At 47.0% G+C, this 25,739-nt stretch overlaps 1 protein-coding gene across 2 annotated transcripts; it reads left to right on the forward strand.

Moving 5' to 3' along the window:
• Nucleotides 1–24: 24 nt before the first annotated feature.
• Nucleotides 25–25,571, forward strand: ubr1 (ubiquitin protein ligase E3 component n-recognin 1). Of its 2 annotated transcripts, none has more exons than XM_064325291.1 (47): nt 25–299; nt 1,734–1,990; nt 2,926–3,004; nt 3,372–3,482; nt 7,872–8,002; nt 8,417–8,555; nt 8,966–9,028; nt 9,425–9,548; nt 9,907–10,014; nt 10,121–10,209; nt 10,360–10,458; nt 10,575–10,732; nt 10,831–10,930; nt 11,086–11,214; nt 11,566–11,746; nt 11,904–11,965; nt 12,174–12,284; nt 12,426–12,491; nt 12,588–12,686; nt 12,786–12,849; nt 13,195–13,319; nt 13,462–13,514; nt 13,658–13,760; nt 13,873–13,921; nt 14,111–14,265; nt 14,900–14,999; nt 15,478–15,581; nt 15,706–15,786; nt 16,012–16,193; nt 16,559–16,761; nt 16,928–17,021; nt 17,632–17,784; nt 18,071–18,171; nt 18,379–18,463; nt 18,566–18,714; nt 19,190–19,245; nt 19,386–19,482; nt 19,649–19,716; nt 20,054–20,201; nt 20,600–20,687; nt 21,465–21,601; nt 21,899–22,007; nt 22,453–22,509; nt 22,597–22,674; nt 23,323–23,493; nt 23,603–23,704; nt 23,816–25,571. In XM_064325291.1, exons 1-47 carry the CDS (start codon nt 159–161, stop codon nt 23,955–23,957), a joined length of 5,301 nt encoding a protein of 1,766 aa, XP_064181361.1. In that variant the 5' UTR covers nt 25–158; the 3' UTR covers nt 23,958–25,571. The 2 variants fall into 2 exon arrangements, with proteins under 2 accessions (XP_064181361.1, XP_064181370.1); XM_064325300.1 differs by having other exon boundaries at nt 12,177–12,284.
• The last annotated feature ends 168 nt before the right edge of the window (nt 25,572–25,739 follow it).

Raw genomic sequence — 25,739 nt, forward strand, 5'->3', positions numbered from 1 at the left:
AAATGCTTCAATTCAATACCGTCTCAAGGTCGGTGCTTGATGGCCTAATCCATCACATGTAAACGCTTCTTCGGAGATGACCGAAATGGAAGGGGCTGTTGTCTTGTAACTTCGGAGCTGTCCGGAATAGTACGGAAAACATCGAGACAACTCGGTGGATGATCGAGTTTTCGCAATTCACACAGTCGCAAAACCACCAGATTCACAAGCTACATCGCCAAGTTCCCCTGGTAACAGTGTACGGCAGATGGAAGATGGCGGAAGGTGAAAAAACAGTGAACGCACTGGAGCTCAGTTTGGTAAGAAATTAAGGATATGCGTAGTTTTAATTTTATGTAAAATTGCAGACAAATGTGTATTTTAGTTTTGCTTTCGATTAAATCAATATATGTGCATATCACTTATCGGCACTAACTCACCACCTTCCAAGAAACATAGCTTGTTGGCTACATGCTAACTTGCTTGTTGCATGTTCTCAGTTTGGTTAGCTAGCTGACGTCTAAGCAATCTTCTCTGATTAACGTTGGTTAACTTAAACAACTAGCTATAATTGGACAACCAACTTCGCATTATATAATACAACGTTAAATTTAATTGAGCATGGTAGCTGTGACTTACCTAACGTTACAATCAACGTACACTCTTTTATTGCAACTGTCTGTCGATGCCTAGCTTTCCAACCAACTAGTGTAGTCTAGCGTTAACGTTACTGCTGGCTTGGTCACATCACGAAGCTATCAAGCTGATCGCGTAAATACGCTTTAGCCAGTTACCTTTTTGAACAGCTAGCTTGTAACATTAACAGAACAAACCAGTTGCAATGTTATTTTTTACGTAACAGAAAAACTACATTGTCAACAACATTGGTTACCCTGTATATGTTATGAAGCTAACCGCTAGTTACTACTAGGAGGATTTGCGAGAATTCCTAGTTACTCGATCACACTTACGATCTTGCTTGTTTTAAGTCTAGTAACGCTATCTAGGTATGCAGCTAACCAACCTTTATGACGAGCTGTTACGTTTTTTTCTGCTGACTACGTGGATGTCATGGGCTAGGTGGCCAAACTCTAGCAAGCTAAACACAGAGACAAGTTAAATGAATGTTTATACGAATTAACGGAGTGTTACTATTAGGTGGCTTGCTAGCCAGTTTTACTTTCATTAGTAGTTAGCTAGCTAACCATGGCCTAATATTTGGTATGTTTCTGAAGCCTTTGTAACGATAGCTTGCGTCTATAGCTGCAATACAGAAAGAAAAACTCAAATTTTGACTCAGGTCATTCTGGTGCCATATCCATGACCTTCCTGTTATCTGCCAGCTACAGGATGACAGTGTGTTGCTAACGTCGGTAGCCGGATTTCTAGCGATGCTTTCTAGCTAGCATACGTGTACGACATCATTAGTGTCTATTTCTCATAAGATTGAGCCTGAAGTAGCGGTCATTGTATCCCGGTTATGTAATTTGTGTATTACTTAGGCATTTTACTTTTTTGTGCATTAAAATTCATTTATTTTGAAATTGGATTTCTAATTCATTTCATTCAATAGTGTGTGAATCTGATAAATATTTTGGAAATCTAAAAAAGGAGTGCTATTGTGATCCACCTAAGGGAAGTGCACGAATGGTGTTTTGATTCCCATGTGATCAAACTGCTTGTCAAAAAGTTAGGTGAAATATTGGACGTGTGCAAGGTTGAACAAAAAAATCTCATTCTTTCCCCCTTTGCAGAAATGGCGGGAGTCAGCGGACTGTGGCCCAGATGTGCTGCAGTACCTGGTGGAGCAGGTGCCACAAATTTACTGCCTGGGGGCAGAGCCCCAGCCCCAGGAGGAGGAGCTGGCAGTTAGCCGGTTGTTGCAGCCACTCGAGTGGTTCCTCTTTGGGGAGGACCCACGTGCTGCCCTGGAGAAGTTACAGCAGAGCAGTGGCTCATCACAACTTTGTGGTCGTGTCTTCAAGGAAGGGGAGACCACATATTCATGCAGGTATGACACTCCCACCTTCCCACCATGGACTGAATCACAATGAACACAATGCATTCTCTTTACCTTACTGTTTAGTGTAAATGGTTTGGCCACTATGCAAGTTGCTGGGCGAACTAAAATATAAAGCATTGGGTATCTTGTTACTATTGTACACAGTCTGTCGAAGTCTGACATGGAGCCTCAGTAAACAATTTGTATGTATTGGTATATACCATCATCCCTGAGCAGAGATGCCTTCTTTTCATAGAGTTTGCTATTGCATTACAGATATTAAATGGTTTGAATCATACACAAGGCTTATTTGAATTAAAAGTGGTGAATTAATTGTGTGTGAAATGCATATCTGATAGGTGTCCTTGGAAGGAAGATCATACTAATTGGGAAAACCTAGGACTGGGGACTCATCAAATTTTAGGAATTGCAGTTTTTTATTTGTAACAAAAATGAACATGTACAGGGAAGCTGAATCTGTATTTCGGAAAGCCTTGATGTGAAGATTCATTTTCAACTTCTATTTTGTATTGACATAAGGAATTCCTTATGTATGAGCTGTCAGATTGATGTACTTAATGATCTTTGTCTTTTCATAGTTAAGAGATGACAACATTCAGTGAGCATTCAAAGGCTTTGGGGCCTTTGCGATAGTGAAGTCATAATTTTACTGTACTTGACAGACTGCAATAACTTTTTATTGTGGTTGCTTGCTAAAAACAGTGGTGCTTTTGCCCATATTTATGGAATGTATTTCACTGTCCCCATAGCAGTCCAAAGGGAGACATTCATAATTTATATGCTGAAACTGCTCAAAGTCTCAAGTTTACTGTCATGGTTTATTGAACAGATTGTCAATTGACTTCTGGGTGTGCCTGAGTATGTTTGATTAAGGTGCGTTTCCCCAATATTTAGGTCTGACCTCACTTTGTCTTTGATATCAGGGACTGCGCGATAGATCCCACATGTGTGCTGTGTATGGACTGCTTCCAAAACAGTGTCCACAAGGGCCATCGCTACAAGGTAGGGCTTCCTTCTATCTGAACTTTTCCTCCTGGTTTTTTGTGCACAAGAAGCTTGTTTTTATCAGCTAAATTTAATTGGTATTGTTATTCATATGCCTGTACCATCCTTGCAACAACAGACACACTGCTGCACATTTTAAGTGACACATATCAGACCTGGGCACTTTATTTTTCTGTAATAATAGATCCAATGATGTCATGTGATAGAGATGGGAAATCAATGAGATATAATATCGACATGGAATAAACCTGGGTTCATGCACTGAACAGCCATCAGTCACGACCATGGAGTCCTAGTCGGATCTCTGTGCAATTCCCCTTGCTTTCCCAAAGTGACATCTGTTCTCTCCCCTGCCCCCCCTCAGATGCACGCCTCTTCTGGCGGGGGCTTCTGTGACTGTGGAGACCTGGAGGCCTGGAAGACGGGCCCCTGCTGCACCAGACACGACCCAGGGGCCGTAGTAGCCATGGAGACGGTAGGCGTCATAGCCTGTGGATTGGGTGGGTGGGTGGAGCATTTGCGGTGATTAGCTTTCCCATTTTTGTGTTGACAAACCCCCAGAAGCACTGAGGCTCTTGGATAAATATTGGCCAATGACCTCTGTGCCCTTGGCTCTGATGTCAGGAACGTGTAATTCCCTGGGAAAATGTCTTGCAGGAAGCCTACGTCAGCAATCGAGGGAGGGAGGGAGGGAGGGAGAGAGAGGACATAAGTAAAGGATAGAGATTCAGCTGTAGGTTTCAGCAACAGTATTTACTTGGAATTGTAACACCTATAAATCTGTTTTGCCCTTGTTAGCCTTTAGCATATTACCCGCTTTGTTGTTGCATGGTTTTATCTTTAGAGGTCCAAGCAGCGAAGCTGGAGGAACCCTATTGTATCTGTTAGGATTATTATTATTATTATTATTATTATTATTATTATTATTATTATTATTTTTCTCCGCTAAAAGTGTCTGAGGTTCAGCAACCATAAGTCCTATAGCAACCAAATTTGGTAGGTGGGTTCCTATGGCCCCCCACTACTCAGGCACTAAAAATCACCTATGTCGGCCAGATGGTGGCGCTATAACAAAGGGTCATGCGTAAAAGGCCATAGCTCCCACACCATAAGTCAGATCAACACACAACTTCATCGACCTATGCATCTGAACATGCTCTACAACTTTGCTATTGGGACCACCCATGTCCGCCATATTGTTTGCCCACCATTTTCACTTTTTAGTTGAGGCGTGGAAGCTTTCTCCACTAAAAGTGTCTGAGGCTCAGCAACCATAAGTTGTAGACCAACAGAATTTGGTAGGTGGGTTCCTATGGCCCCCCACTACTCAGGCACTACAAATCACCTATGTCGGCCAGATGGTGGCGCTATAACAAAGGGTCATGTTTAAAAGGTCATAACTCCCACACCATAAGTCAGATAAACACAACACTTCATCGACCGATGCATCTGAACATGCTCTACAACTTTCTTATTGGGACCACCTATGTCCGCCATATTGTTTGCCCGCCATTTGGACTTTTTTATTAGTTTGGGTGCAGAAGAGCTGTAGCTCCAAATTTAAAGTGTTACGACATCTAGTAAACTCCTTTATGGCTAACGGCTAGGAGACATCCATGGTGATGCAACTAAGTAATCCGACACCGTCGGGTCTAGTTTTTATCAGTGAGGGGAGGGTCTGAACTTCATAATGGACAATATTATCTATCTGGGCATTCATAAAAATATTCTTTCACCACTCAAAAAATCGTATTCCGTCATAGCAACAAGATAAACCCGACAATAGCCCTAAGATATGCCAATACAGCAGTGAAAACGCTGCTCACTGAGTAACAAAATAAACGAGACAACGTTTTTAAAAAATGATACCATGTCATTCTACAGTCAATATCTGGGACTAAGTATTGAATAAATATACAACCTTACCGTTGGTTTTACGCATAGAGGTGTCCCTTTTGAGACTGAGTGGTCATATATTATCTTGGCCAATCCGTTTGTGAAATATACGCGCATCTGTGATGCCTGGGTACCTGCAAAAATAGCTGTACGTAATACCACACCTGTTGTTTACGGCGTTGTCGCCCTTTTTAGTACAGCCTGGCTTGATTGACAATTCATTTATTCAGTAGGTGAGAGTATAAGCTTTCTGACGATGTACATGTCTGATTTTGCTTTTGGAATAGCGTTTTATCAGTCAGCGTAACTGAAAATTTTCTTATCGCATTCATTTGCGCATACACTGTGGGGTAACATTAAAAGACGCTGCACCTAACGAAAGGTTGTCAACGATTTTCATAATTTCTTGGAGAGTACTATTATTATTTAGGACGGGGCATAACTAGGCCATATCTTTGCTGATAGACCTATCTGACATCGTTTTCTGGAGCAAAACAGAAGCGGATAGGATTTTGTCATTGATTTACTGTCTCTGTCTCTATACTACCGAACACAGATAAAATGTCATGTTGCTATGTAAGTATTACTGCTCAAAATATTTTGGTTATATACGTTATTTTCGAAATTGAGTGTCTTTAAATAGGTTAGTGGTATTATATAATGTGGATATTTCACACTGTAATGTAAGCGTTAGCATAATCATTTTTGTGATGCATGCAACAGTGATGACGAGAGTTTTGGAACATTGCTAAAACGTGGTGGACGGTTGAAAATTCTTTTCATATCGTCCGATCCCCATCCGTCATTTTGCTGAGAAATAGCTAAACCATTTTTATTGATAGTATTTGAGTTTCTCTGCAAACACGCAAAAACACGCTGGTATAATAAAATAATGACGTTAAATATAGCCTATATATATAGTCCGCTTCGTTCCGTTGCTACCATAATATAACAAACTTTCTTGTGTCTACAGCTGCAGTTTCTCGCTGCAATTACTAATATTGAATATAAACAAAAGATGCAATTTATGCTGTAGTCTGCCAATGTCGAAATAAATAAGGTACGCTACTCTGCGCGCAGCTCACAGGTAGCACGGATGGTGAGTTGATATTTCGTTTTTTGTTTTGTTTTTTTCAATGTGGTATTTATTATTTGAAATATGTATTATTATTCTATCTGTCTCTGAGGCGCTCTGAAGTGTGCATTCTCTGCTAAACTGAGCAATAGATTGGAATATGTGTCTGTGTTGCACGGTATTCCGAAACTTCAGCACTTTTTCGGTACTTAAAAAAAAAAAAAAAAAAAGAAACGGTTCGGTATTAGAATTTTCCGACATTCAGTAGTTTTGTGTCAAATGTAAAAGCCAGGGAAATGTCTCTCTCACATTACTGATTGAGAGGATGAAAAGTGTATTTGTCAGAATCTTCGCTAGATGGCAGTAGCAACTAAGCTTGCCAAGTGAGGTGAAGTTGCGCTTGTGCACTCACTCGTTGATACAGCGTAAGCTTCGACTCGATTCACTTCAGTAGCAATAGGTATTCTAATTTGGAAATATTTTATTATAGGAAGAAACCAGAGAAACCGGAGTTTTGAAAAATCTCCACCTTGGAAGGCGTTTTCAAAAAGCTTCGTTTTCAGTGACCTAAAACGCCGTTTTCGTGTGGACGAGAGGCCAAAACGGAGGGAAAAAACTAAGTTTTCAGAAAAATCCGTATACGTGTGGACAGGGCCTAAGTGTTATGACGTAGTAAAGGCCTTTACGGGAAGCGGCCAGGACACATCCATGGCGATGCAACTAAGTCATCCGACAGCGTCTCTTAGTACAAAATTGGCCGTAAGTCATCAATATTTTGTACAATCATCATGATATTCAGTAGATATGTTGGGTGAAGGTATATGATCATGAGGACATAACCATTTTAAAATCGCTCCATAGGGGGCGCAATAGTGCCAATGCTTGGACCCCTCCCAACGCCGCTTGCGGCTTTAATTTGTTTTGTTTTTTTTGGATAATTTTTTTGCTCAGAATATTGTTCTTGAAGGTGTCAACACTAATACTATTGCTCATTGAAAACAAGCAACGGACTAATATAAAAAAAGAGTAGCTAGTTAGTCCTTTTGCCCAGTCAGTTGTCTCACTTGGTTTCCTGATAAGATCTGCAAACACACTGCCCTCCAGCTCTTTCCGTAAACAGCAGGTGCTTCTATTGAATTAAAGGCCGCTGCTCTGTTCTGTGCGTGTTTTATGTCTGGAAATAAACAATAGCCGTAACAAGCTGTGACACATTCTGATTAAACGGGCTCTTTGGTTTAATTACGAAGACCTTCATGGAATATCACTGTTTAATGTTGTGTGATAGATTCCATCCCACCTCTTGACATGGTGGTGGTGTAGTGGGTGGTGTTGATGAACATACTTGAAAACAATTTTGCCAATGGGGTTGGCCTGAGCCCCACGCCAAGGTTAGATAACTTTATGGAATACAATTTTACTTAATGCGTTAAACCCATTACGTAATTAAATGGGATTTGTACCCCGAGAAGGTTCACAACTGCTGCATACGAGGAAGTAAACATTTCAGCTCTGTTTTTGCTGTAGCTCTCACACCATGTTCTCAGGGAGGCCTGCTTGCGGGCTAATGGGACATTTTTTCCAGGAATTTAGAGGAAGTGAGGGTTATTAAAAGGTTATTTTAACATTCTTCAAATTAGGATCTTCAGTTTCTGCCAGTTAAAATTATGTACTGGTATTATCTATTGGAATTGCAGCGTCTGTTCTTCCTTGGTGTTCAAGAACTTAATGAATTAGTTGATTACTGAGTTGGGAAAACGCAGAACCCGTCTTCCGTTCCAGGGGTGTATTTATTTTGTGCGAAGGCCTAGTGCAAGTCAGATAGTCGTTGAGATGCCTTAGAGGCCTTTGCTAGGCCTCGTTTCGGACCGATGATGCAAGCCGTTGTTGCTGCAGGACGGGGACTGCGTCTTGGAGGCGGGCCTACGGGAGCGCGCTCAGAAGCTTTTCCAGGTACTGCTGCGCTACACCGCTGACCTGCTGGTGTGGGAGGAGAACTTCGAACTGCCGCCCGAGTTGCAGCCCAGGTACACACGCTTCCCTTCCCGCACACCTTAAGTCTGCACGATTGGTTCTGAAATCCCTGTTTAACCAGCTGAACCATGCCAGTCAAGTCGTAATGGATTACCAGGTTACCATGGTTGCAGTTGTGTGGTTTATTTTAGAACACATTGTAAAAGAAAGTGAAAGCATTTGTGAAGGAGAAGCCATCCTTCCTTACTGGCCTATTGCCCTTAGTGTTTCTATTAGTGGCAGCCCTGTATTGGCAACCCGGCAAGAAACCTGTTATCGCAATTCAACCACTTCACAATACAGTCAATACTAGAAGTGAACAGCATTGACTTGGCTGCCAGTGGCATGTTTACGGTCAACTAAATCAGGACTGAAATGTAAATCTCGCTCCGTTACCGGTGACGATTGATTCCGCGATGTCCGTACAGCGTGAAGGAAGACGCGTATTACTGCGTGCTGTACAACGATGAGCACCACTCGTACGACCACGTCATCTACACCCTCCAGCGCTCTGTGCAGTGCGATCGGCAGGCGGCGCAGACGCACACCACCCTCATCGACAAGGAGGTACGCCTGCGTGCTCGCCTCTGTGTCACCAAGACTTTAATAATCTGTAACAATGGTCTGGTTCCATAATGTCTCAGGATATTAACATGATATACTGTGGTCTGGAATCAGTTAACATTGATTGAACTAGTTTTGCCTGTAGAATCCTTATTTGGAAAGGTCATTTTGTTGAGTGCTAATCTCTCCTAACTTAAGTGAAAACAAAAGGCACATTTGAATTGCAATGTATAGGCAACCTTTTGTTAGTCCTAGCCTGGGATGAACATCTTCATAGCTAAAATAATTTGAACATACCTTTTAACTTATATATAGCACCTGCAAGTCCAGCTAAGTTTGAATGTATTTCAGTTCTTTAAAACAGTTTGTTTTAAGCTTTGTGGGACGACCTGTCTGCTTTGTCTCTGTTTCAGGGGCGCAGAGCAGTCAAGAGAGGGAGCCATCAGTCCTGTCTGCATGCAAAGTCTCTCATCCAGGTGAGAGTGGGGAGTCGTGTGGCTTTAGAACTGTGTTTGTGGTACCTTGAAATTCCACGGCTTTCAATGTCAAAACCTAGTTAACATGTTCTGTATTATATAATAACTAATGCTTTGTGACCAGTAATTTTAGGTGTTTTTTTTTCTGTTGAATGGGCAGAGTGAATATTCACATTTTTTTATGTGAATATGTTTCTTTGTTAAAGGGGAATTTCACTTGGGCTTTTGTGTGCAGCCCAGAAGTGTTACAAGTGGGGTGCACACAAAAGCCCGGGTAGGTTGTTAAAATGTCCCCAGAAGTGTCATAAAGTGATATTCCCTTTAACACTGCAAATAACACCACGCGGCCCAATGCGTTAGCAGCTCTGAATGTTTGTGTTTGCGTGCGCTTTGCAGTCCAATTCGGAGCACATCTCCCTGCAGCCGCTGCGCGTGGAGATCCTGCACTCGGCGGTCATGGCCCACCAGAGCTTCGCCATGCGGCTGGGGGCCTGGTTCCAGCAGGTCATCGGCTACTCAGGTTCGCACCGCCGCTCGACCCTGAACGTGCCCGTTTTTACGGGGAGCCTTCGGGCCTTCGGGAACGGGCTGTGGTCTGGTGTTTGTGTGTGTGATGCAGCAGTCTGGGCGGCAGTGTAGTATAATGGTTAAGGAGCTGGTCTTGTAACCTAAAGGTCACAGGTTTGATTCCCAAGTAGGACACTGTTGTTGTACCCTTCAGCAGGGTACTTAACCTGCAATGCTTCAGTATGTTTCCAGCTGTATAAATGGATGCAAATTAAGTGCTATGTAAAAAGTTGTGTAAGTGGCTCTGGATAAGAGCGTCTGCTAAATGCCTGTAATGTAATGTAATGTCTATTAATGTTCTCTGTCCGCAGTGGGGTTCAGGCAGGTGTTCTGCCAAGTTGCGCTGGAGCCTGGCCCGACCTCAGACCAGACCAGCCTTATCAGCCGACTGATGCTGCACGACGCAAGGCTCTACAAAGGTCAGAGGTCACGCCACCGGAGGCAGAGGTCTGCAGTTATACCCCCCCCCCCCCCGTTAACATCCTATAGCCTTTTGGTCCAACATCACCTGTGTTTCTCTCTCAGGAGCTCGGAAGATCGTCCATGAGTTGATAGTCTGCAGCTTGTTGATGGAAACCGAATACAAAAGACTGTTTGCCATCGAGTTTACCAAGGTGAGTGTTGCAAAGATGACAAACAGGATATTGCTGTGAAAGCGTTGTTCCCTACTATCCTCGTCAGTGAGATCACGAGGTTAGCTTGTTATCGTATTGAGTGGCAGAAAGACAGCAGTGAACGCGTGCTGCTTCTCTGTCCACGTTCAGCATTACAAGCAGCTGCAGAATGACTTCATCAACGACGACCACGAGAGGAGCATCTCCGTCACGGCCCTGTCGGTGCAGATCTTCACCGTGCCCACCCTGGTGAGCGCCCCGGACGCCGAGTCCGTCCCGTCCCGTCCCGTCCCGTCCGAGCCGGAGGCGGTTCAGAACGTGCCTCCCCGTGCTTAACCTCACCCCCCTGTCCCCCCCGTGCTCAGGCCAGGCAGCTAATCGAGGAAGGGAACGTTATCAAGGTGATCGTCGACACGGTGATGGAGATGCTCTCCGAGCACCTGGAGTCCAACAACCGCTTCCACTTCCAGGGCTACAACTCGGACAAGTTCTTCAGGATCCAGGTTATCTTCCATGACCTCAGGTGAGGGACGGTCGTGGTTGGCCGAGGTGGACCTAGCTCTTTGCATCGTACCCCATGCCCTTTCACGCTGAATGTGTGAATGTCGCCCATCCTCACAGGTATATTCTGATCAGCAAGCCCACGGCGTGGACCGACGAGCTCCGGACCCAGTTCCTGGAGGGGTTTCGCACCTTCCTGGGCATGCTGGCCTGCATGCAGGTACTTTGTCCTCATAGTCACAGCCTACGTACCACACACTTGTCATAAGCAATATCTCTGGGTTTATGACTGTTACTGCGGTAGTGTAAGCACTGTGCACGTGTGAAATAAGCGAATGGCATAAATCGAACCTCTGCGTTTGCTGTCTCTCTCAGGGGATGGAGGAGGTGAAGCGTCAGTTTGGCCAGCACATCGAGGTGGAGCCGGAATGGGAGGCGGGGTTCTCCATCCAGATCCAGCTGCGGCACATCCTCTCCATGTTCCAGGACTGGTGCGCGGCTGACGTGAGTCCAGGGGGTCGACTCGGTGTCTGTGACCCCTTCCCGGGGTCACCTCTGCTGTGTTTGTCAGTGAGAGTGTGCCCATGTTTTAATGGGAGCTCTCTTGCTGGAGGAGGTGCTGTTGCTGTGCCTGTGTTTTAATAGGAGCTCTCTTGCAGGAGGAGGTGCTGTTGCTGTGCCTGTGTTTTAATGGGAGCTCTCTTGCAGGAGGAGGTGCTGTTGCTGTGCCTGTGTTTTAATGGGAGCTCTCTTGCAGGAGGAGGTGCTGTTGCTGTGCCTGTGTTTTAATGGGAGCTCTCTTGCAGGAGGAGGTGCTGTTGCTGTGCCTGTGTTTTAATAGGAGCTCTCTTGCAGGAGGAGGTGCTGTTGCTGGCTTTCAGGGAGTGCCACAGCGCACTGATGCGCTGTAATAACCAGCCCTTCCTCAAGGAGCCCGTCGACTCCTACATGTGCAAGCACATCCTGCACTACCGGCCCTACAAAGTGTCCCAGGATCTGGTCAGCATCCACCTGCCCATCTCCAGGCTGCTCGCGGGTGAGGGCCCTTCTGACCGTCCCCCCACCTCTGCCATTAAGGCCGCAAATAAGGCCTTTTTACGGACCCGTTTTTGGAATTATTTTGTGCATCAGTCTGTCTGGCCATCTTTGCTCATTAAATAAATTTCTTATTACGCCCTCTTTGTGGTTCCCAGGTCTTTACGTCCACTTGTGCAGAACCGGGGCTGTTAAACGCCTCCACGAATACGTAGATCCGGTGGGTACCTGTCGCCAGCCAAATCAGCCTGTGTGGTACCTGCTCAATTGACCTGTGTTTGGTGCTAACACAGTCAACCTCTGTGTTGTGCCAGTCAGTCAGCCTGTGTTTGGCGGCTCAGTGTTCCCGTGTTGTTTTGAGTACTCTGTGCCTGGCGACTGTTTCTCCAGCGCTAACGCTCATGGACGTGGTCCTGTGTGCATTTCAGCAGTCCTGTGACTTTGTGCATTTCGCCGAGCACCCGCTGCGCTGCATCGTGCTGGCCGCTCAGGTCTCCGCCGAAATGTGGCGTCGCAACGGGCTGTCGCTCGTCAGCCAGGTAGGGGGAGAGGTGGTCAGAGGATAACAACCGCTCATTAATGGGCGGCCTTTTTCAGTATGTGCAAAGTGGGATTTGCTTATGTGATTTGCCTATGCACTGCTCAGCAGCAGTTCAGTAATGAATTCCCTTTTGTTCCAGGTGTACTATTACCAGGATGTGAAATGTAGGGATGAGATGTTTGATAAGGACATAATCATGCTTCAGGTATGCAAAAACCATGACCCAGTGACCCATGTGGCTGATGTTGGTATAATTGAAAAACTACCACTCCTAAATGCCTAAGAACTACTGTGCTTGCAGATCGCAGCTTCTAAAATGGACCCCGACCTTTTTCTGATGCTTATCTTGCAAAGATTTGAGCTGTTTGATGTTTTCAACGGGAACTCAAGTAGAGATCAGGTAAGAAGCACTACACTGGCCTAACTCCTAAAATGTAGCTTCGGAGGAATGTATATTTCTGGCGAGATGGTTGAGGATCGTTCTTTTTCCATGGAACAGGAGATCTTGAAGCAGTGGAACAGGCTGATAGAAGAGATGCTTCACCTTCTGATCATGATCATAGGCAAGTGTGCTGCTTGCTGCATGCTGCTCTTAGTCATAAAGCCTGGCTATGAATTGTGTCAGTGCCCATTAACCTTTTTATGATCACAAATATGTGATTAGAATGTTCTTAACTGAATATTCCAATGCTGATTTAACAGTCACTACTGGTAATTGAAAGTTCTAGAACACGGACGTAGAATTTTGAAACAACGTTCAAAAAACAAAAAACCTACTCTTCAAAGTGTTAATGACCTAGCTAACATGCCTGTGCTGTATTTGCTGTGCTGTATCTTTCTCACCCCCTCCTGGATGTTGTGGTACCATGGTGACAGAATGTATTGACTCTTGGGCTCCTGGTTTGCAGGTGAGAGGTATGTCCCGGGCATCAGTCAGGTGACCAAGGAGGACGTGACCATGAGGGAGGTGATCCACCTGCTGTGCATCGAGCCCATGGCCCACAGCAGCCTGGTCAAGGGCCTGCCGGAGAATGTGAGATTTGCACTGATTCTAAACTCGTAACAATAACCAAAACCCCTACCATGGTAATGGATCAACCCTGTTCGGATACCCTGCAAGTCTTGCTAATGCTGCATCTGTTGTGTTAATCAGGCTGCTACCTCTGTCTTAACAGGAGAGCCATGAAACCGGTCTTGAAAGTGTTATTCCTAAAGTTTCTACGTTTAAGTAAGTTGAGGGCTTCTAATTTCCTTTTGGCTTTATTTTATCTATCTTTTTTTATGAAGTGTGTGTGTGTGTATGTGTGTGTGCGTGTGTGTGTGCAAGATGTATGAGTTATGAGACGTATGTGCTCTGGTGCATTACCTCAGGAAGCCTGGGGTCTCTGGCCATGGTCTGTACGAGGTGAAGAAAGAATGTCTTCAGGAATTCAACCCCTTCTTTTACCACTATTCTAAATCCCAGCACAGCAAGGTACCTCTCTCTCCTTCTACAAGTCTCGAGAGAACTGTTACTCACACTTTGGACACACCAGGACTTTGTTTTCGGTTCCTGAGCGTAATGTGGTTGGTCTCTTGTATTTCAGGCTGAAGATGCCCAGAAGAAGAGGAGGAATCAGGAAGGCAGTGATAAAGGTGAGTCCTTTCTTCTCGGTTATGACTCAGTTCGGCTCTGAATCCTGCATTGTGAACAAAAACCAAGCCGTCTGCCCTTGGCTTGCCCGCTCCCTTCAGGCGATGCCAGCTCATGCTGCACCTCCCTCTCTGCTGTCTGAGGAGGCCCGACTCTGTCTGAAGACTCCTTTTCTCTCTCCCTTCTCCCAGCTCTGCCGCCCCCGGTCCCGCCCGCGTTCTCCCCGGCCTTCTCCAGCATCGTGCGCCTGCTCGACTGCGATGTTTTCATCCACATTCTGCTACGGGTGCTCCAGAGAGCGGTGGAGGACCGGGTCACACAGTGGACTGAGGCCATGGTCCAGAGGGTGCGCTCTCCCTCTCTCTCTCATCTTCTCCCCTCATACTCTCCCTCTCTTTTGTTACTGTGCCTGTGTTCTCTCTCTTGCCTGCCCAGTTTGCTGTCTCTTCTCTCGCCTGTTTTTCTCATTCCTGATTCATCACTCCAAGCCCAGGGTGCAGCTCTTCCACAGATTAAAAAGGAGGGGGCTTGCGTTTCCTTAGATGTACTTTTTCTTGGCCAGAAACAGCAGGGTGCACTTCTGGTTCTAAATTCTGCAGAAGCTGACGTTTGCCCTGTGGTATGTGGAAGCTGTCCAGACATACGCAGCCTTCTTACAGACACGTAGTCACCGAACGGGGAAGAAAACAAAACATCAAAAGCCCAATGCCCGCCATTTCTAGCTGAAGGCAGAAAACCAGGAAGGGAGTTCTTAGAAATGAGATAAAGTACCCAATGGCTGTACATCTCTCGACTATGAAAAGCATTATGCTCACCGTGTGTGTTTGTGTCTGTGTGTGCCTGTCTGTGTCTGTGTGTGTGTGTGTGTGTGTGTGCGTGTGTGTCTGTGTGTGTGTGTGTCTCTGTGTGCCTGTCTGTCTGTGTGGGTGCATGCCTGTTTGTCTTGTGTGTACTTGTTGTCCGTGCGTGCGGACCCCCAGGCCCTGCACCTCATTGGCCAGGCCCTGCTGGAGGAAAAGGCCCAGCTGGAAGCCGGCCGGGAGGAGGAGGTGGCCTTTGACTTCAGCCTCAAGGCCAAGAGTGAGTCTCTCTCTGCCCTTGAGCAGTGTGGGGGTGCACATCTGCATGTCTGTGAGGCACTGCTAAATGAGAGCCATGCAGTACTGGGTTATTTTTATTTCTGTTTATCAATCCTGCCAGCTCTATTCCATATAATATCAGTTTGATTTATGTTCTGTCCTGTACAACACAGTCTGCGTGAAGACCACACTGGTTTGTATTTAACCCTTGGGAAAGCCATTGGCTTGGTAAAGAGCGTAGTACTCTTGAACGTCCTGCACACCTTGCTGAGGAATTTGCCTGCTGTGTGCGATAGCTAGGCCTGTTTGGAGTTACGCCTACGTTCAGCTGGAGGGAGCAACAGCTGACAGTTTGGCGATGTTTCCTCGTTTATAAACATGCCACGCCAGCAGGGTGTGTCCCAGCTCTGGGTTTTGGTAGGCTGTGGTTTTGGTAGTGTTTTTCCTGTCTCACCTGCTTGTGCTTGGGGTTTTCCAAGGGATCAGCTCAGAGCACGGAAAGTCCCTTTTCCAAGTCCTGTCCAAGCTGATGTCACTCGCTGCTCTGGAGGGCCAGAAGGACATGATCAAGTGGACCCTGCAGGTGGGAGCCTTTAGTAACGCTCAGGAGAGAGTTTTGGCTGAAACTGAAGCAGTCGCCCACCCTGATATGTTGGCTCTTGTAGAATGGTGACCGTGTCCTTCTTCCGCTCGTTCCCCCTTCTTAGGTTTTTGAGACTGTAAAATGTCTTCGCGAGAAGTCCAACCCCCACACCTCCATGAGTTTGGACCATGCCAAGCCAGAGGAGGTAACTGTGAGAAAGCAAATGTGTTAACAGCAACTTGTACTCATCAGATTCCCCGGCATTAGCTTGGCTGTTCTTGTGATTCAGATGTTTGTGTCTCATTGGGCAGAAAATGAACAGTGAAAAACAAGCCTTCTATTCCCATACATGAACGCCTTGGGAGAAGTATGTCACTGTTGGGGGCAGTCAATCGTCCTGGAAGTAAAGAGCCTTCTTCCTGTTGTGCAGAGTGTTCACGACAAGGAAAAGGCTGAGCGGAAGAGGAAAGCGGAGGCGGCCAAGCTCCACCGGCAGAAGATCATGGCCCAGATGTCGGCCATGCAGAAGAACTTCATCGAGACGCACAAGATGCTCTATGACAACATGCCGGAGACCGGGGGCCAGGGTGAGCCCTCTGCCTCCGCTGAGAGGTGAGGGGGCAAATGGGAACCGATCATGTCCACTCTGCGGTGGGTTGACCAGAAGGAACCGTCCATTAAAATGTGAGGAGGCATCATTCACATCCACTGACAAGTGAACAGGCCAGAGGCTATTTACTCCCACTCCGTGTGTGGTTCTTCTGGAATAATTGATTTTCTGTGGAGCGTGGGGGACTAAAAGGTATTCTCATTCATTGTGATGGAGAGGTGGGCTTGGAAGTGCAGAAGGGGATATTTACTTGGTTAGTGGTGCAGTAGAAATGTTGGAATAGTGGTGTTTTACTGCAGTGCATCGGGGTCACTGAAAGCGTGCTTCAATGAGTGTCTGTTTGTAAGTGGTACCTGTGTTTTGCCAGCTTTGCCATGGAGCTGGGCGAGTCGCGGGTGGCAGTGGGGCCCCAGCGGGGCGTGACGGTGCCCAAGAGGGAGGGGCTGACCTGCATCCTGTGCCAGGAGGAGCAGGAGGTGCAGGGCAACGCCCCGGCCATGGTCCTGACCGCGTGCGTCCAGAGGTCCGCGGTGCTGACGCAGTCCCGAGGCAAGACCCTGCCTAACACAGGTCAGTCGCTCACTGGGTCAGAGGTCGGAGGTCATGCTACGCGGACACTAACGAGCAAATAGAGCCTGAACTACGGCACTGTAATCTGGGGCTACTGTATCGGTGCACTATGGAGAATATCGAACGTTGGCCTGAAACGCTTCTTTCATTTCATTCTGCATGGCAGAAACCTTCGACCCCCTCTTCATGCACCCAGACTTGGCCGTGGGGACCCACACAGGCAGCTGTGGCCACGTCATGCACGCCACCTGCTGGCAAAAGTGAGTCGTTGCCACTGTCTCTTAGCAGCAATTGACAGTCTGCTAGTGCAGCACCATTAAGAGGAGCTATGTTTGAAGTGGTAGATCTAAGTAATTATGATAATTGCGGTCTAGATCACTAATTATCATTTCCCTGAAAGAGGAGTTGCATTATCATTAATGTTCAGTGTTGCGAACACGAATGAACACCGGGACATCCGGTGGATTTTTGTTCTTAGTCACTGTGGATCTCACATTTTCATTGGAATTCCTTTAGGATGTCCTAGGACGGAGTGTAGCACAGTGGGTAAGGAACTGGGCTTGTAACTGAAAGGTCGCAGGTCGATTCCCGGGTAGGACACTTCCGTTGTACCCTTGAGCAAAGTACTTAACTGAAATTGCTTCAGTATATATCCAGCTGTATAAATGGATGCTATGTAAAATGCTATGTAAAAGTTGTGTAAGTCGCTCTGGATAAGAGCGTCTGCTAAATGCCTGTAATGTAATGTAATGTCCTATGGTTTTGAACAGTCCCTGCCTCATAGATGTTGTGTCTGCTGTGTGTCTGTGTCTCTGTGTCTGTGCGTTTGTGTGTGCATGCATGCGCGCGTGCGTTTGCCTGCGGGCTCAGGTACTTCGAAGCGGTGCAGAACACCACGCGGAATCGGCTCCACGCAGAGCTGATCGTGGATCTGGAGAACGGCGAGTACATGTGCCCCCTCTGCAAGTCCCTCTGCAACACCGTGGTCCCCCTCATCCCCCTGGAGCCCCTCGCCCTCAATTAGTAGGTCACTTCCTCTTCCTGTGGGGTTACCCACTGCTGCGTAGCTCAATATGAGTCATGCTCAATGCTCAAAGTTTCAGGGAGTTGCTTTTATTTAATACTAATGCATGAACAGTGACATACATAGACAGGGAGTTAGATTGAGGCAGTTTGCTCACTTTATGCACTTCTAAATGAGCCGAGCAGGTTGAGTGCTAGGCTAAATTCAGAGCTGACTTCTACTCCCTCCAGTCTCTGTGGTGCTGCATTGTGGTGTTGCATTAGCGTGTGTGTGTGTCCCCCACAGTGAGAGTGCAGAGCTGGTGGGCCAGCTCCTCACCCTCCCGCGCTGGATCCAGATCATCCTGGCCCGGGTCACTGGGCTGCAGCCCGTCTCCCAGGGAAACGGTAAGGCCCGCGGCGAATCCGAGCCAACAGTCTTCTCACTGTGCAGCACTGACATGTATCACCACTATACTGTAGTGCCGATTAGTGTTGTTGACCAGTAAATCAGTTTAAGGGTGATATGCATCAGTCCAGCAGTAAAGCCCTTTCATTTCCTACCTCTGCGTTATGAGCCCCAGATTGAGACATGCTCGATTCATTCTGTGACAGAGAGCAGCAGAGAGGCAGACGGCCAGCTCTACGGGGAAGGCCAGGCGGACTTCAGATCCATCCTGAGCTTCGGCGTCCAGGCCCCGTGAGTGCGGGGGTCCCCTTGGGTGGGGTTTTGATTGGCTCCTCCCCAGGCGGGCGAGAGGGGTTCGGACACAAGGCTCACCTTTCTTCCCTCTTCCCCCAGCACCAAGTACTCGGACAGCATCACGGAGATGCTGGTGGTGTGCGCCACGACCGTGCACCGCGTGGGCCTGAAGGTGGCGCCCAACGATCTGGACCCCCGCGTGCCAATCATGGCCTGGAACACCTGTGCCTTCACCATTCAGGCCATTGGTGAGGACCCACGCTGCCTTGCTTTACTGTTGAGTTCAACAACTGGTGCCAGTCCTCATAAAGGATCATAAATTTGGGAACTGGACAGTCGTGACGTCACCTTACTGGCAGAACACTGAGCATGGCCAATCATTGAGCGTGAGGTTAACCAATAGAATTACTCAGAGAGTGACTGGTGGATACTTTCTGAGTGTACTTATTGGATCCTGTGTATCGGAATTACCAGGAAGTAGCGTTGAAAGTATGCCAGCAATCACCATCAGTGTTATTCTATTGGTTATTACCAACATACTGCGTGATTGGTGGGCAGCTCTTCTCTGTTTTCTGTGAGTATGTTGATATCACAGCTGTCTTGTCCCTGTTGTATCATGCCTGCCAATGGCTGTTTTATTTACCCTGGCTAGAGGACGAGATGGTGTCTGTGGGGTGGCACAGACAGGTTGTACTATTATTGATGATTTTATTCACCCTGCAGAGAACATGCTGCAGGAAGAGGACAAGGCTCTGTTTGGATCCTTACAAGACAGACAGGTCAGATTTGTGATATTTTAAGAAAATGAAATATTTACGGAAACCAGAATATTCTCCTTTGTCGAATCCCCGGCCCGGCCGTCTCTGTTTCGCCGACGCGGACGAAGTGAACGCGTCTCCGTTTCCGGGTCCTTTTTCAGCACGCGGGTCTGAAGGCGGTGGTCCAGTTCTCCGCGGCGCAGAGGCTGAAGTGCCCTCCGGCGGTCATCCAGAAGCACTTCATCGGCATGCTGGCAGGTACGCGCGCGTCCCCCGGGAAGCGAAACCGCCCGCGAGCGCGGGCGCCGAACGCTTTGACTCGTACGGCGACTTGCGAGGATGCGAATCCCACTCTTCCTCAGAGCAGAGTGGGTTTGCGTCGCTGCGCAGTGCTGTTTGTACGCTGAACTGTTTCTTTCTCCAGCTCTGCTGCCCGTCAAGGGTGTGGAAGGAACTCCCTCTATCCTGGAAGTGGACTGCTTCCACCTCCTGGTAGGTCAGCTCCTCGTTTGTAGTTTTAAGACAGGCGATTACGCCTCTACTGCTAGTTTCCCATCTCCCTGTGGGATAATGAATGTCAGAGAGTTTTATGACTTAGCTCAGGGTACTCATAGTCCTCTTTAATCCATTGCAGAGTATGTTTTTTTGGAATACCCCCCCCCCCCCCAAAGTTGTAAGTCAACTCTGTTGCTTTCAATTGCCAGTAATGATCGTTACATCAGCATTAGAATGTTCCGTTGAGAACATTCTAATCAGGTATTTGTGATCTTACACCTTAAAGGGTTAAAGTGTACTGTACACTCACTGTTCTCTCCGTGGCTTCTGGCAGGTGGGGTTGGTGCTGGCCATCCCAGCGCTCTACCAGGAGGAGACTGTGGACCTGCAGCCCTCTGCCATCAGCTCCGCCTACAACCACCTTCACCTCCTCCAGCTGGTCACCATGGTGCACGTGCTGCAGATCCTGCTCTCCTGTCAGGGTGAGTCCCTCAGTCCGCACCATCGGGACTAAGCTTTGAGGAATTCAAATTCAGTATTCCCACTGCTGTTCCTGGAGAACTGCAGTCCTGTAGGTTTTCATTTCAACCCTAATTTGGCACACCTTATCCTGCTAATTAGCAGCTCAATGAGATTTGTAGCTGTTGAAGGAGATGTGCTTTGTTAGGGTTGGAGGGAAAACCTGCAGGATGGTATATCTCCCGAAACAGGGTTGGGGGGTTCTGCAGTAGACTAAATAAAACATAACATATTCTGTAGTCAAAGCAGAATGCAGAATGGCGCTTGACAAACTGCTTAGGTAACAGTTTAGACTGGCTGTTATCGACTTACTTACTCATTTTCACCACGGTTGTGATTTTCCCTCTTCTTGGGTCATCAGACACGACAGGGGTGATGGGCGGAGATGAGGGAGAGCAGGAGAAATCGGCCGCTGAGCTGTACAGGACCGTGTCACAGCACACTGAAGGGTAATTAGACCATTCTGCCATTAGGTGCCTTCCAGTGCCAAACAGCCTCGCCTTGTTTTCTCTATTTCTCAATCAATGTGTGTTGTCATTGTGTGTGGAGTGGTGTGTGCACAGTAAACAAAATAGCATTCAGTTAGAAACTAGAAATCTGTCCTACATATCAAGTGGATACAGTTGTGCCACTCTGAATAGTGCTGTTGCATATGATTCCATGCTGTTTTTTTCAAAAATGTGAATTTAACATGCGCTGAGGCTGAGGTATAAGAGAATACTAGAAAATGAGCCTGTCATTTAAAGGGATTTTGCTGATGCTTTTGTAAGTGGCTTAGCTTTTGTTGTTCGCTGGTGCTTGTCTGTTGTATCGTATTAGGCCTATTATGTTACTGATTGAAGGATTTTGCTGTAATTTCATTGTTAAATAATAAGTTGAATTTATTTTTTAATGAGTATTTTCTATTTGCGAACTGTAATGTCAGTTTTTGGGTTTAAATACATTCCAGCCTCTATGATATTTTCCAGTGTATTAGTCCAGAATAAGATAATTCTCCTATTATTAGCTGCATGGAAAACTGTGGACTTGGTGTCTGTTTGCGTGTTTTCTGAGTTGATCAGGACTGCTGGCATCTGATGGCAGTCATGGGGTGGGTTGCTTTGTGTTAGGTTCAGTTTGGATGTGGACTTATTCAGGACATTGGAGTGTAGAGCATTCTACTGTCCACCAGGAGGCAGCACTGGGCTTCATTGGGACGTGCTCTGAGCAATGTTTTCTCCGAACAGGCTGAAGGCAGATGTGCCCGGCTGGCTTATTGTAGACAAAGTGAGAAGAGGAGCGACCTCCTTCCTGCGCTGCGCCGCTCTCTTCTTCAACTGCCTTACAGGAGTGCTCCCTCCAGAGGACCTCTCCAGTACTGCAGGTGACTGCTGCTGGGAAATCAAACTGCAGTACTGTTTTGTGCTGTCGGTGGGAAGTAATCTGATGATGTCATACTTAGACGTATACCACAGTTAAGTGGACTTGGCAGTTATCGATTGCTGTCATTACTTCCCTGCCATTAACCATGCCTCTCAGTGCTGTAGAATCACTGTAATCAAGGTAGACTCATTTTGAATGATGGGCTACAGTAAAGTGTCTTGTCGTTCAAGTATGTTTAGTGTGTTTGCATACATTAATTCATTGAAGTGAGTGATGTGATTCTGTGCACCCGTGGCAGTGTCCCCTGATGTCCAGATGGAGGCGCTCTGCAGTTATCTGGCATTACCCTCCAACTTGTTCCAGCTCTTCCAAGAACACAAGGAGACAGTTTCCCCCTTAATGCAGAGGTAGCTCACTCAGTCCTGTTCTCAAGTCAATCCAGTATTTTAAACATTTAACAATTAATATTTACCAGTCTAAGTTCAGCACTGAAATTAACTGCATGTGTGTCTGTCTGTTTGTGTTTACGTGCGTGCCTGTCCATGCATGCATGTTCTTGTGTGCGTGTGTGCACGTGCGTGTATTTGTGTGTGCGTGCGCCTGTGTGTGCGTGTATGTGTGCGCGCGCACGTGTGTGTGTGTGTGTGTGTGTGCGCATGTGTGTGTATGTCTGTGTGTGTGTGTGTGTGTGCACGCCTGTATGTGCGTGTGTGTGTATGCGTGTGTGTGTGTGCCTGTGTGTGTGCGTGTGCGTGTGTGTGCGCGCGCCTGTGTGCGTGTGTGTGTGTGTGTGTGTGTGTGTGTATGTGTGTGTGTGCCTGTGTGTGTGTGTGTGTGTGTGTGTTTTTTCAGGTGGTGTGGGAACCCAGCAATTTCCAAAGCTCTGAAAGGAGAGATTCCATTGATTGCGTAAGCCCCGGTTCAGTCCTCCAGTTGATGCCTCCTGCTGCCAAATGCGTAGATTGCAGCAAATGACCCAGCGCTTCTGTTTCCCAGGTATCCACGGAAACAAAACCGGTTAATAGATCTTCCAGAAGACTACAGCGCTCTGCTGAACCAGGCCTGTCATTTTCAGTAAGTGCAGGCCCTGCCCCCACCAACACAACCTATTCCCAACACCATCTACTCCTGTGTTTTGTGTTAACGGAGGAAAAAATAGCCAAAATGCTGGAGAAAATACACTGCGCTGTATATCCACAGACATTCCAAGGTCTTTTTTTCTATTATTTTTTTAAACATTACTTGGTTGAGGACCAAGACTTGAACCACAACAAAATAATATCTCCTGTTTCTTTGAGCCAATCGTCGAAAATCGTTGCCAGAACATTATTTATTGCTTAGTTCTAGCTGCCTCTGTTACTGTCATAATAAATTTATGAATGACTTGCATTTATTGTGATTTGGCATCACAATAAAAAATTTAAAAAAATATGGCAAAATGATAATTATTTTTTTCATTCACAATGAATTAATATAAAACGCAGATTTTGAAATGTCTTGCGTTCCAAAGACTCCATGGGCTAGCATGACCACTGCTTCGCCCAAACACATATTCCCTTCCTCATCAGCAAAGGTTGCAAGACTACATGGCAGTGTGGCACCGCATGGAATTGTGGGTACATTGTGAACCGCATCACATGTGTCCAGAGCTCTGGCCCTCTCTTGACGCTCGCGTCAGGCTGCAGTCCGGGTGTCAGGCTGTGGTTCTGCCCTCCTGCGCAGGTGCCCCAAGTCGTCGGACGAGGACCGGAAGCACCCGACGCTGTGCCTGTTCTGCGGCGCCATGCTGTGCTCTCAGAGCCCGTGCTGCCAGGAGCAGATGGACGGGGAGGACGTGGGCGCCTGCACCGCCCACGCTGCCACCTGCGGGGCCGGAGTGGGCATGTTCCTCAGGTACGGGGGCCGAGGCGGCCGCCTCCGTGTTCGCGTAATGGAATGACGCCTCTGTGATGTCATCGCTGCGTCGCAGTCACGGCTGTGCTCTGTTCTCCCCTCCTCGCAGGATCCGGGAGTGTGAGGTGGTTCTGATGGCCAGTAAGACCAGAGGGAGCACGTACCCCGCCCCCTACCTCGACGACTACGGGGAGACGGACCCCCAGCTCGGGTAAGTCTCGTTCGGGTCTCTCGTTCGGTGCCGCCGGGCCTCCCGCCGAGCCGCTCGGACGGCGGGTTGCGATTGGCCGCTCTGACGGAAAGGGGCGGTTGTGCGTTGCAGGCGCGGGAACCCTCTGCACCTGTCCCCGGAGCGCTACCGCAAGCTGCACCAGCTGTGGCAGCAGCACTGCGTGCTGGAGGAGATCGCCCGCAGCCTGGAGGTGGTCAGCGTCATGTTCGCCCTCGAGTGGCAGATGCTCTGACGACCGCGCCGACGGGAAGCCAGAGGCAGAGTCGAGTCGGCGCCACGGAGAAGACCCCCCACCAGCCGCTCCCGGCGCGACCCCCCCCCCCCTCGGCGTTCAGACCTCCCGGAGAGCTGGGGATCGGGCCGGGGCGAGGGGAGAACGGAGAGGAAAGATGGGCCTCCTTTCCACCCGTCGGGCCTGGGGTCGACCACCGGCCCCCGCGGGACTTTAGAACGGTTTGTTTGGAAGAGCGGCCACAACCGCGCGTGAAGCTCCTTCAGAAACCTCATTCAGACTCCACCCTGCCATTGGCCCACGCCATGCGAGTCCCCTCCAGGGGGTGCTGTGAATTATCTGAGGATTTGACATGGTTTAAAAAGACCTGAAGAGATGGTGTACTGTACATTTAATGAATCAAGAAATTGAGAAGAGAAATCGTCTCCAGGATAAGGCAGTAGCTTTTCTTTTCTTTTCTTTTTGTAATGCTTCTTGTCTTTATTGGAAGACCATATTCTTCCCACTATGTCCAGTCCTCAGAAACTGATGGTTCTCATTATCTATATGGAATTTGAAAATATATATATATAAGTTTTCTGTTTATATGCAAAAAAAAATATATGATATAGAAATGACAAATTTAGAAGGTTATGAACACTTCCATTCGGAAACACGCGTCAGGCTTAGCATTCCCCTGTATTTGCTTTGATATATACAGTAACTCAGCTCTGTGTTTAAGGACACCAGAGCTCTTGGTCTCTGAATGGCTGCCAGTACCCTACCTTTGCTGTCATTATTTAACTCGTGTACATAAGGGGATTGTAGTTTTTGGGGCCATCCTTTCTTTGCTGTAACTGACCCGCATTGCGATATGCGACGGCTCTCGCTGGTTTTCTGGTCATGCATGTGCAACGAACGCAACACTTTCACCGAGTTTCATTTGTTGAGAACGTCATTACGCGGCCCTGAACACTTTGTGTTCGGTGTGGGTGCCAGCCACCTGTTTTGGAATCCTATTTTCAACGATTAGTCAGTTTTCATTGACATTTCATACCATTTTAAAGAAAAAGCTTAAATATATATATTTATAGAAAATATATAATTCATTATAGAGGTAAAAAATTATCACCAGCTTTACAGTGCCAGCAGTTCTAAAAATCCCTACAGGTATGGTTACTGACACACACGCACACACACACAAACAGACACACGTACATGCTACAATTTGCAGTGCCAATTACAGTTCGAATTTAAACGATTAGTCAGTTTTTCATTGACATTTCCTACCATTTTTGTTTAAGAAAAAGCATAAATATATATAGCTATTAAAAATAATTCATTATAGAGATAAAGCGATCACCAGCTTTACAGCGCCAGGAGTTCTAAAAATCCCTACAGGTATGGTTACTGACACACGCGTGCACACACACACACACACACGCACGTACATGCTGAAACGCGGAAGCACCGAGTGGAACGCACATGTACTATATTACCATGCTTAGGAATGTAATGTGCATTTTATGGGCCATTTGTCTTCGGTTTTATTTCCGAATTTCCTTTATTTACTCTCTGAAGTTTGCCATATGTGCTGTTGGAGCAGACTGAACTGAATAAAACACATAATCTGGACATTGTGATCTCTTGTGCTGAAATGAGAACGAGTGCATTAATCCAGTACTTCACCTTTTTTTGTTTTTTTTTAGACTTCTGAAAGGTTTGTTGGTCGGAAGCTATAACAATAAAGGACAATAATTTCTCAACAAGCAAATTTATCACAGGTATCTGGGTCAATCAGAA

Source organism: Anguilla rostrata, chromosome 1 (assembly GCF_018555375.3).
Source record: "Anguilla rostrata isolate EN2019 chromosome 1, ASM1855537v3, whole genome shotgun sequence".
Classification (NCBI taxonomy): domain Eukaryota; kingdom Metazoa; phylum Chordata; class Actinopteri; order Anguilliformes; family Anguillidae; genus Anguilla; species Anguilla rostrata.

Excerpts from the sequence above, each read along its gene's own strand:
- ubr1 (XM_064325291.1), top strand. The coding sequence starts at position 159 with ATGATCGAGTTTTCGCAATTCACACAGTCGCAAAACCACCAGATTCAC. Across the intron at positions 11,966-12,173 it reads TCCACGAATACGTAGATCCG|CAGTCCTGTGACTTTGTGCA; the intron begins GTGGGTACCTGT and ends TGTGCATTTCAG. Across the intron at positions 18,172-18,378 it reads GCCCGTCTCCCAGGGAAACG|AGAGCAGCAGAGAGGCAGAC; the intron begins GTAAGGCCCGCG and ends ATTCTGTGACAG.